The following is a 12,419-nucleotide window of genomic DNA, read 5'->3' on the forward strand; positions in this document are numbered from 1 at the left end:
ATGCGGCCCTGATGAGTATGAGATGCCTATGGGACATCCAGGCCAGAAAGTCCAATGGACAGCTGGTGACGCTAAGCTGGAGCTCCAAAGACGGAGCAGGACTAGATGAAGAGAGTGGGAGACAGCTAAAGGAGATGAAAAGCAAGCTGACGAGGCCACCAAGAAAGAATGTGGTGACAGGAGAGAGGAGGGTCTTTGAAAGCCCCTCATGCTCAGAGAGAAGAAAATGGCTGAAGATGTAGCAAAGGAGAGGCAGAGAACCAAGAGAGCCTCCCAGAGGAGAGTGCGGTCAACAGTGTCCGATGCTGTCATGGGGTCAAGAAGGATAAAGATTGGAGAAAAAAAAAGGCCATCTAATTCAGCCATAGAGAATTCATAAATCCCGTTGGAAAGGACAAATGAAGCCAGAACTCCAGGGCTCGGGAGTAAGAGGAAAGGAAGTGGAGGTGGTGAGTGGAGGCAGCCCTGAACTAGCCCCCTGAACTCTGTCCTGGTCACATCCATCAGAAGAATCGTCTTCAGTTCCAGCCATTACATTCCAAGAGTATGAGTGACAAGAGCAGAAGTTCTTGAAGGGTAGGGATGGCGTCTTTGTTTGCATTTGTGTCTCCAGCGCCTGACATACAGCCAGCGCTTAATAAATGCTTGTGGATTGGACAATTATTAATCTCAAGGAGGCACAGAGAATGACAACACGACATGGTGAAGGGCCTCAAGTTTATGCCCACAAAGATGGCGTAAAGGAAGTGGGGACAATTAGTCTGGAGAAGAGAAAGAAGAAAGCATGTGAGAGCTACTTTCAAATGTTTCAAGGACCTTCACGGGAAAGACCGACTGCTTCATTCTGACCCTGAATGAGAAGCACAGAGAGGAGTTGTGGAGACTTTACTTAAGGAAGCACAGCCAGGGAAGCTCCTTGACCCCTGGAGGGGGTCAAGAGAAGTTCAGTCGGGGGATTCTCTTCAGGTCCGAGCTCTACTGGACGGACCCCAGACAGGATTCTTGCAGTGTCCTCCAAGGACTGCCATGGGTAACAGGTACTCTGGGATGCTACTTAATATCAAGCTATCAGGGAAGACGAGTTAGCACATCTTCAGGCCAAGGACCCACAAGACACCGTGCCTGATACATAACTGCTCCCATTTTAAAGGAGGATACCGAGATTAAGTGACTGACCTCTGGGCACACAACTAATGGGGTCCTGGCAGACCAGGGACCGGGCGTTGCTGCAGACAACTTAAAAGGAACTCCTGAGTCCCTGTCCTCATAGAAGGAGGCCTCTGTCAGAATACCACAAGGCTCTGCCATCGGCCAAAGAGCATCAGGTCAGTGCTATGGTCAATGTCCTGGAGGAAGGCTTGACCAACCTGCAACTAAATGAAACTGGGGCAGACAGCCTACACTTTAAATGACAAAGGTGGCATCTTAAAAGATATTGAGGGATTAAAATGATGGATCAAGTCTAATGACACAGAGAGATGTATCTGTCAATAAGAGAGACATCAAACCCTATGTTTGGATTTTTAAAATCAACTACAAATAGCGGATGAGGAAAAATGTCCTGAGATGTGAGGCCAAGTACAAAGGCATGAGAGCCGGCTGAGTCGCGAGCGCCACACAGATCGGTGAGGGTGACCGGGTACAAAAACAGACGGATGTATATGTTAAAAGAATTGGGCTGCATCAATAAAGGTTTAATGTTCAGGATAAAGGAGGAACCATCTCTGTGTTCTCCTCGGTGGAGCTTTTCGTTCCACTCTGGGAACCACATCCAAAGGAGGACACTGGAAACTGAAGCAAGGACCCCCAAGAATGATGACCTGGGAATCAGGGAAGGGTATGAAACTGTGCCCTGCGGGACTCAGCTAAAAGAACCGGGAATGTTTAACCTGATGACAAGAAGACATGGGGGAAGGGAATGGAAGGAGTATTTAGATAATGCCTACTACGTGCATTAGCACTACGCTAAGTGATTTTACATCGATCATCTCATCTGGTCCTCGTGACAGCCCTGGAAGGTGGGTGCTATCATTATCTCCAATTTATAGGTGGGGAAAGTGAGCCAGCCAGAAATTAAGGGACTTGTCTAGGCCAGATTTGAATTTGGGTTTTCCTGACACCAGGCCCAGCATTCCATCCTCTCTGCCACCTAGGTGCCCCTAGGGATAGGATGGACAGGAAAATAACAGCCCTCCTCTTGTGTGTGTGAAGGGTCATTGTATGGAAGAAGGATCACATTTGTTTAGCTTGGCTTTGGCACAGAAAAAAGAACAATTCATAGAAGTCTCAATGAGGAATGTTTAAACTTGATGGGACCAAATGCTTCCTAACAATCAGAGTGGGGGACTGCTTTGGGAAACATTCCTACTCACTGACAGTGTTCAAAGGATCCCAGATTACCACTGGTCAGATGTGATGCCAAGGATCCCTGCTCAGCTCAATGCTGGCCCCACAGCCCATCATTCTCTGAGTTCTGAGCACTGCATTCAGGGCAGCAAAGAACAAAACCTAAGCCTGATGTCAAGCTCACATACTTCCTGGGAAGACAAGACACAGATGTGGCAACTTACCTAAGGACTCAAAGATGAAGTGATCACAGGTGGTGGCCAATGGTGACTCAACATAAATAGATAACTTGGTTTTCTGCAATGCTAGCCGGCTCTGTATCATGACCTAAAAGCAAGTTGAAGACAAAGTATTTACCAAAAATGATATTGTTTCTGGACTAGTTCAGACAAAAACTTCAAAGACCCCAGGGTCCCAGGTTGGCCATGGTGGCTCTCTCTCCACAGACACAAATCATAACTTTTCCAAATCTTAGTAGATGGCCTTTGCAAGTCTATGGATCTGCAAAAGGAATTGCCACTTCGTGGTGAACCTTCTAGTGATAGGCTTCTCAGATCTTCCCTCAGGGTCTGGACTCAAAGTCAGAGCAGGCAACATCTGGCATGGCCACCTCTACCTTATCTCTAAGCATCTGTGTAGCCACTGGGAGGAGAAAGTAGCACCAACCAATCACTAGGACATAACAGAGAAACATCAGTGGGAAAAGTGTGGCCTACCTCCTATGGCTAGAAACATCTAGAAGAGCAGGGAACAAGCACCAGCCATACTGTTGACATTATGAAGATGCTTCCAAGCTTCTCTGACACAAAAGTGTCATAAGTTATTGCTGTCTGCTGCCCCTACTGACAGGTGAGCATTGCTAAGTATCACCCACCACTCAGGAACAGTAAACTCCTCGTCATTTTTAACTCAAGAACAAATGCTCCCCCTGATTGCCTGATTTCCACTAATGGTATCGCCATCATTACATCATCTCCTTTCTTCTTCGTCATCCACCTCTCCACTCGACTTTCACAATGTCTCCCCCACCTCTCCCTCCTCTTCCAGCCCTGCTACCACACCCTAGTTCACTGGCACTCCAAAAGTCTGCCGAGAATGACACTTACTTCTGTGCCTGTCTCACTTTCCTGATCAGTTAGAAGCCTCCTGAAGCCAGGATTGTGGCTTCTTCATCTCTGCAACGCCCCTACCCCAGCCATTCAAACAGTGCCTTGCACATATTACTTCAAATTTGGATGGATCTGAGACCTCATCAATGAGTACAGTCCCTCCACTGTTGAAGACTGAAACTCAACTATACCTGCCCATGCAGTATCACCTGTGTCTCCATCAGTGGCCCACAAATGTACTGCGGCCTTCCTCTCATCTCCTGACCTTGCAAAGACACCAGCAGAGCACACAGGTGGGCACCCAGGGTCTGTCCTGGCCATTTCTTTCTTTGAAGGTATCCATTCTACCACCCCTGTGAGATCCTTCTTTTGTAATGGGTTTCAGTGTGCCCAAACCCACCATACTCCTCTCCTGAATTAATTCCCATTTTCCCTGTTTACCTCCTCTATCAATCATTACAAACTGAGCTCAAAATCAAAAGCCAAGGAGCTGAACCACGGCTCCTCCACAAAAGATGGAATGGCTCTCCTCCTGATCCTACTTCCCTTTGCCTGATTCTATCATGAAACTCAGGGGATGCTAGGTAGCGCTTCAGTGGACACAGTGCCAGGTCTGAAGTCCAGAAGACTCATCTTCCTGAGTTCAAATTCAGCCTTAAGGCACTTACTAGCTGCATGACCTTGGGCAAGTCACTTAACCCCATTTGCCTCAGTTTTCTCATCAGTAAAATGACCTGGAGAAGGAAATGACAAACCACTCCAGTGTCTCTACCAAGAAAACCCCAAATGGGGTCACAGAGGGTTGGACACAACTGAAACAACTGAACCACAACAAAAACCACAGAACTCAAACTGCTATGCCTTCTTTGGAGGGGGTGGATAGGGAAGGGGGAAGGAGGAAGCACATAAGTCCATGGAATTATGAATAAATGGATAATTTGGAGCGACATGTAACAGAGGTGTCAAACACACAGGTCGCATGTGATCCGCAACACTCCCAAGTGAGACCCAAACCAGATTAAAATGTAATTGGGAAATATTTAACAAAATAATTAAAAATACAAGAAAAGAGAGATAATGTTACATTTTAAAGCTAAGGCAATAGGCAGACTGCGGGAAGCCTTATGTATGGATTAGAGGCATCCATTTCTATTTGAGTTGAGCCCTGTGATGTACACCATTAGATTCTGGAAATATCCTGTATTTATTTTAAGTGATATGTTTCCTTCCATAAACCTCAGCAGCTCTGGGAAGTGTTCACATTATATCTGCACTAACCATCAGAGCAAAACCAACACAAACCACTCGTGGAAACTGGCAGGATGATCAATCAAAGTGGATGGAGTTCCCCAAGTTCCATGGGCATTGGTGTGCCATGAAAGGGACTTCTTCAAGGCAGCCTAATTATGCCAGACAACACTTCACCCCAGATGTCAAACCTGGATGGTCTATGGGCAGAGGGAGCCCTTCCAGCCGCATGGGCAGGTCACTGCCTTCTTTCAAACAACTGCAACACCAAAGTGAACCAAGTGTGTGCCAAGCACTCAGCCACTGGAACTAAATTAAACCATCCACACTTTCTCTGCTTTAAAAAATAAAACCAAACAGCTGAACACAAGAAACAAACAGGAGAACCTTTAGTTATGGTACTTACTACTGCCGTTACCCACCCAAATTTATACTGAATTACATCCAAGAAGGGTTTGCATTTGGGCATTTGGTTGACATGTGTCATGTGACAGGATATCTACAATACTCCGATTTACTGAGTGCCAATAATGTGTTAGGCCTAAGTCGGGGCAATCGAAGACATAACCACAGCATCAAAGAAGAGGGTCAGAAACTCCCAAAAGTTAAGCGACATTCGGCCAACTTAAGAGTAAATCCTCTATTTTAACTGGGGAGAAGGAGAAGTTACAGGGGTGGGTGGGGGAGGATAATTTAAGGATTTTCCATGGTATTTCTAGCTTCCCTTACAAACTGAAATACAATTCTTAGGAAACACGATCCTGCATTTTCATCTTCGTTATACAAGCATCATGCCAAAAGTCCTTCCTGGTTGCCTGGATAGATGGTCCCGCATCATGACCCCAAGCTGAAGGTAGCCTCATCTTTACTCCCTTGGAACGGATGGAAAAACAGCCTCAATGAAGAGGATTTACTGACCATGCTGGAAACGGACATGGCTACACACTTTGGCTGCTGTCATTACACATGAAAACAAGGAGAGATTTATGGCTGGACTCTGCAGAGAAGCCGTCAGGCCGAATGAGGAAGTCCCTCAGGCTCCCATGCCAGGATCCTATAGGTTTTGCTCAAGCCTCCTGAGGACACAGAACCATCAATTTAGAAGGATCTTCAAAGGTCAACGAGCCCAAAGCCATCCTCTTACAGGTGAGGAAACTGAGACCCACTGCGTAGTGATGCCACTCTGACAAGAAGACCCAAAGTGCACAACTTAGCAATTCTAGACTATGGAAGGATCTTTTCATAAAGGAGATGATTCCAACTGTTCTAAAACCTAAGGAGGGAACAGGAAGCAAAGGGTATTGACTTAGTAACTCCCACTCAGGAGTGAAATGGACCTTCGAGGCAGCCACCTTGAATCCCCTCATCCTACAAAGAAGGACGCAGACAGGGAATGATGCGGCCAACGTCATTCAGGAAAGAAGGCACCCAGAGCTTGGACCCGCGTCCTCGGATTCTACCACATTAGTGACGTTCACTGATTTAGACACAAAACACCTCTGAGGCGACACTCGGGATGAAGAGGCCTGCCTTCCCAAGCCCAGCTGCAGAAACTCTCTATTTTCACTGTGTGAGGACTTGACTTCTTGCCACTAATGCTTTTCTAGACTAAGTAACATAAAGGGGATGGAGCTTTTGACTGGATTTGGGAGTTTGGGGAGAGAAAACTGCGGAAGACCACCCTTGTTTCCCACGGCAGAATCCCAAAAAAGGAGCTTGGGGAGTAGTTACGCATGTGGGCTGCCTTCAACCTAGGGCCAAAGAGCCCAACTGCAGCTACCAGCTGGATCCAGGGCAAACGAACCCAACTGGCAACGCTCCACTCTCTGACGTCCCTCTCCAAGGGCAGCAACCAATAACCCAAGTAGTCTTATGTATGCATATGTGTGTGTGCATATGTATGTATGGAGGGAGGGAGAGAAGAAGGGAAGGAGGGCAAGACAGAGACAGAGAGAGAAGAGGAGAGGGAAAGACAAGGGGAAAGGGAGACGAACAGACAAGGGGAGAGGGAGACAGAGAAGAAGAAGGAAGAGAGAAAGAAACAGAAAAGGTGAGAAGGAAGAAGGGAGCGGGGAAAGAGGGAGAGGACTCCAAACCAGTTTTGTCTGAACTGCCAAAGTCCCCAGTTTTCTGGGTTCCAACGTTAAGGAAATGATAAGTGTTTTCCACTAAACAGAACAATCAAGCTTACCACACTGTCCACTAAGCAAATGCCTGCAAACCATCTGAGTTGGATTTCCAGCACACCAAAAGGTGCAGCAGACAGACAGACAGCCTCCGGGTCTGGAAACAACTAATCAATCAGCTGCATTTATGGCGTTCCCCTCAGTGCCAGGCACGGCGCTAAGTGCTGGGGACACACACACAAAGAATGAATCCAGTGGAAACAACAAAGGCACAGATAGGTACGGACTTGTGACTTCACTGATACAGGGAGTTCCCAGGTGAGGAAACCCCCTCTGCACATCCTGATTGGTGCCTTCTCTACAACTTTGTAGTCTTAGAGTTGCCTGGAGAGGGTCACACAATGTGTATCAGAGGCGGGACTTGAACCCATGACCCAACGCTGCCTCTGGCATAGATAAATATTTCCAGAACACACACAGAATCCAAGGTAGTTAGACCAAGGTAATTTGGGAAGCCAGGCACTAGCAATGGGGAGCAGGGGAGGGGCATAGAGAGGGGAACCAAGAAAGGTTTTGTGTAGAAGGGTGGAGCCCGAGGTGAGCATCTCAGGCATGGGGGACAGCAAGGGCCAGGGTAGGGAGCCAGAGAAAAGAGTACAGGGGGTGCAGAAGGCCAGCCTACAGTGAGATGGGGAAGGGCCCTGAAGGGCAGGACTTGAGACAATAGGGAGGCAGGGATGGTTTTGGAGCAGTGGAGTGCCATGGGCCACAGCATGGGGACAGGATGAGGAATGAAGAGCCTCCCCCAAGGCCACAGCCATCAAAATGAGGAGGATGGTGACAGACAGGGACACCGGAAGGGGAGAGCAAGGAGGTCTGGCAGCCGAGTAATGGGTAGGGGAGAATCAAGGGAGACTCCATGGACTGGAAACCATGTGACTAGAGGCACGGTGGTCCCCTCAACAGAAAGGAGCAGAACTGGAGCATACACGGAGCTGGCCAGGATGGCAGAGGCCACTCAGTCCAACCACCTCATTTTCTAGATGAGGAAACAGGTAGAAAAAGGGAAGTGATCTGCCCACAGTTGCACAGGCAGGAAGCAGCAGAGGGAGGATCAGAGTCCAAATCCCGTGGTTCTCGATCTGCTGATCTGTCCATCATACAAAGATGCCTCTCAATGAAGTTTATATAGAAAAACGCACACTGGAAAGCATGAGTTTGAGATGTCTGTGAGAAATCCCAACGGGAAGCGCCCTGGCAGCTACGGGTACAGAATGGAGGTCAGGAGACAAGAGGGCGACGTGCAGAGTTGGGAGGCATCTCCATGGACGATGCGCTAACCCAACTCAGAGGGAGGAAGTGGGGGAGGGGACCAAGGGCAGAGGTTTTCAGGGTGGGAATGAATAACTGCACATGGCCCAATTCCCACAGAATGCCCACTTCCACCTTCCTCTTGTACTGCCCTTTACAGTCAACTTCATGGGAGGACAAGCAAGAAGAATCAGTCTCAGATGTTACAGAAGCAGCTCAGGAAGGCATTTCAAACAACCACAGAACATCTGAGTCACCAGAAAGGTTCTGGGACCGACCCAACCGGGATTCTGCGCCTCATTACAATGTCAGATTCTCTGGGAGGGAGCCCCAATGGGCTACAATCTCCTCAGATCCCTAACTACACCCAAGACTCCCCACAAGCTGTGAACAGCCTTCAGCGCCTTACAGATCTGGCCCTGGTCAAGTGAAGATGACCCGCTCTTGCCACCGGGTCAACACTTGGCATTCAATTCAACCAGAATCATAACCACCTAAAACGGGTAGCGACAAATGAGATTCACGCTACAATATACCTTGTCAGGAAATCTGTCACCTAACGATAAAGGCCATCCGCTCCCCCAGCCTGAACGAACAGGCCCCTGAAACACGAACCACTCCGGAGGCTTTCCCACCCGTTGCATGAACGACTTGCAGGGAAAATGCCAGGATGAAATGTGTGCTACCGTCTGGCACGTGGCCACCTAGGGTTCGCTCAATACCTTCACTGTGACAGAGGGGACGGCTTCGGTTCCCGCTTCACTGATGGTGGCTTGCTGTGGAGACAGAAAGAGAGAATCAGGAAACAGGGTAGCAGGGGGGAAGGGGGAGAGCGATCCCAATATGACGCATGAATGAGTGAATACAACGGACGCAATATAAACTCCCCACCATCAAACAGCTAAACAGGGAACTGACTGTGAGGATTTATCACTCTGACGACAGACTAAAATACACAATGGAGATTTTTATACCTCCTCTTTTCGGGAGGCATAAACTCAAATTTAAAAGATCCCACAAAAAAGGGGGGAGAGGAAAGGTCACACTCTATATCGTCCCAGACATTAATTTCCAATCTCTTTGAATGTTGAAACTATCTGTCTCTACAAACTTGATATTTATATTGTCTACAAATCTCATCTTGTTCTCCATTCTGCAAAGCCTTCCTTGCGCATTCAATTTGGAAAAGGCATCTTTGCTCCTAAAGAGGAATCACATTCCTGGGGCCTGCTCCTTAAAACCAAAAGAGATTAAGAAAGGTTCTTAAGACTAAAAGGCAAGTGACAAGTTGGCTTCTTTTCACTGATGGTAACTATTTCAAAAAAGAGAACTCCATTAACTATGTCATCTTCCTGTCTTTGGATTAGGTTTTCACGTTTAAAAAAGGTTTTGTCTCTAGAAGCAACTCTGTGTTCACTCTATATTAAAAAAAATAAAAAGAAAATTTGACAAGTGAAATCTACCCTAAAAATCACAACACAAATTTATGTCGTGGAAGGTGAGGGTAGATAGATAAAATAAAATTCCTAACCAAGCAATAGGAAATAATTGGTGATTTTGTTTCTTTTTGAGGAAAATCCAATAGAAATGCTTGCTTCTAGAATTATATAAAAAGTTCAGAAATTCTCAATAAATCATGCAGTAGAGGAAGGAGAAGCAAGGGCTGGACTGAGACAGGAAGACTAGGCTCAAGGCCTATGACACAAGTGGTGTGGCCATGATGTAAGGCTCCTAATTTCTCTAGGCCTCGGGCAACGCAGCTAAGTAAGAGAAGAGGCACAATTAGTGTTAGTAGAGGAAGGCCCCACGTCCCTGCAAATCACAGATCCTTAAAATGTATTAAATTAACACAAACCATATTGTTCACCTCAGCATGATGTGATCTTCCTTAATTCTGGGCGAAATGGAGAGGTGAATTTAAAGGGAATGCTGAGGCAAAAGACATGAGTTCAAGTTCCAGACCTGCCACTTGGCATGTGTGTGACCTTCAGCAAATCACTTCCCTGTCGTCTCAATTTCCTCACTTATCCAAGGGGGTAGGACTAGGTGATTTCCAAGGAATCTTCCGGCTCAAGATCTAAGATCCTGTCATTTTAATTATGAATCTCAAGCCAGATATCAAAGCAGGCTTTTCGCTCTAGGAGCAGAATTCAGTTTCTCCCATTTCCAGAGGTGGAGTTAAAAATGAAAGGACCCCCCCCCCACCCCTTTCTGTTTTCTTAACACCTGAGCATCTCTGAGCATCTAGGTTCTTGAGGAGCTGTGCATCAAAAGCAACAAAGCACTGTCCCCCAAAAATGGAGAAGGAAGAACGCTATTTGAGCCAGGCTCAGCGTCTCCTGTTTCCCAACAGTATTCCCTTAAATATCACTGGCTGCTCTTTTACGAATGAATTATGGGTCCTGACAACAGTCACATCAAGAGGGGAAGTATGGCGCTAGAAAAAAAAACACCGAATAGGGAGGAAGGAGTGAGGCAGGTCACCACAACGTCATGTTACTTTGTCAAGGCCCTTTCCTGAAAATACCAAAAGACAATCATTCACTCTAAGTAACTTGTGCTGAAGGTCACCTAGAAAAAAAATACCTAGAAAAAGATGTGTGGCCCAAAGTCAAAAGGCATCCCTCGTGAGGCAGGACGAGGTGTGAGTGCCGGCTGGCCAATGGAGAGCCAGAGATCTCACTGCCACCACATTGGGCCAGGTGAAAAACCATGATCTAAGCTGGAAGGTCTGGAACAGTACCTCCCCTATTTGTTTCAGGGGGATGAACACGGGACCTACGTGGCAGCATGTTTTTCAAAGCTTGCTCCTTTCACTGGGCTATGGCACGTGAACATGATTTTTATTACAACTTGGGTCTCATTGTTTGTACTAAGGTGGGTCTTGGAAAACCTCATGAAAACCACTTATTATGTTAGATTTCTGATGCCTGATCATTGAAGTGATATCCCAGGCTGAATGATGGGTTAAGAGGGCTAAATACAGCAAATTCTACAAGCTGGGTCCCATGGCTGAGTTGATCAACAAGAGTCTTGGATGTCAAGCTTCACAGACCTCACCAGACCCAGAGTGCAGGCTATGAAATACAGCTTGCCAGGGTATAACTAATCTCGTGTATGGAGCAAAGGGACAGAGGAATCAGGCTGGCCGGACGACAGCTGTCCCTTTGTGTAGCCACCCCTCTGCCCTTAAACCAACCTAAAGCCTCTGCCCCAACATCATACCCTAGAATCAGCCCAAGCAGAAAAGAAAGACCAGGGAATGGAAGAAAGAGAGTGGGAAAATAAAAGGAAGCTAAATACTGGTGGAGACACCTGGCCCCTCCAAAAACAGGGGGGAATTAGAGCTTCTTTGTAAGATAGATACCAACCCAAGCAACACAAAGAAGGCTTAGGATTCTAAGAGGGTGCCCAAAAAGTCACATCTGCTGAAGATGGAACTCTCTTGATTCTAGTCATTCAACCACGGACCTTAAAGAAGATTATTGGAGCCTTTTATGAGACTTTAAGGATCTGCGATTTCACCAGTAGGACTACGCCCTCCACCAATACAGATGGCAACCCTTCTCTGCCTTTGAAGATTGTCTTTCTGAGCTGCTTCAGCCATAACATTCATCAGCCTCCAGACAGCCTCTCTAAATTTAGCTGGGCTCACCCTCACACCAGGGGACCCTGCCCATCAAATGCACTCCAACTTAACCCTGTCTCCTTGTCCATCAGATCTGTGGGCCAAAGGTCCTAGGCTCTGTTTGTTGAGGGTAGATACATCTGGCCTTCTTAGGACTCTAGTGTGCACAGAGAGGTGCCAAAGGAAACAAGGAGAAGAATGAACCCAAAGATAGGTAAAAGCCACTCCCAGGGGCTGCCTTTTCCAATCCTCTCCCTGGTAGGGGAAAGGAAGTGTGCTATTTTAGAGCTAACCAAGTTTAAATGACATCTTCTGAAATTTCTGCCTGGTCCTAAATCCTACTTCACCTCCTCACCCCCACAACCATCACTGATTCTTCATAATCCCCCAGGAAATGAATTCACATACAGACACACTGTCCAGGGTGGAAGACACAGTAGCAAAAATCGACAGAAAATCTTCTTTCTCAGGTAGCGGTAGAGGACCTGCAAAGAAAGGTCCGAGTTAAGTATTTCCACAGGAATGCTGGTCTTGCCCCCTAAAAACCAACATTAGAGATGGCTTCCCCATGTTTATTTTCCACTCTGGAAACAGCCAATCTCACTGATTTTATCAAACTAATGGGTTACAAATGGAAAAACATCGGTTAAA

At 46.9% G+C, this 12,419-nt stretch overlaps 1 protein-coding gene across 2 annotated transcripts in view; it reads right to left on the minus strand.

Annotated features, from left to right (window-relative positions):
* BBS9 (Bardet-Biedl syndrome 9) overlaps positions 1–12,419 on the minus strand; it is a 357,944-nt gene that overhangs the window by 205,446 nt on the left and 140,079 nt on the right. For both annotated transcript variants that reach the window (XM_036738870.1, XM_036738869.1), the window contains exons 11-13: positions 12,177–12,253; positions 8,863–8,916; positions 2,571–2,673 (exon numbers count right to left, since the gene is read on the minus strand). In XM_036738870.1, coding sequence (XP_036594765.1) covers positions 2,571–2,673; positions 8,863–8,916; positions 12,177–12,253 — 234 coding nt within the window. The remainder of the gene's footprint in view (positions 1–2,570; positions 2,674–8,862; positions 8,917–12,176; positions 12,254–12,419) is intronic.

This window comes from Trichosurus vulpecula, chromosome 9, assembly GCF_011100635.1.
Source record: "Trichosurus vulpecula isolate mTriVul1 chromosome 9, mTriVul1.pri, whole genome shotgun sequence".
NCBI classification, from domain to species: Eukaryota; Metazoa; Chordata; class Mammalia; order Diprotodontia; family Phalangeridae; genus Trichosurus; species Trichosurus vulpecula.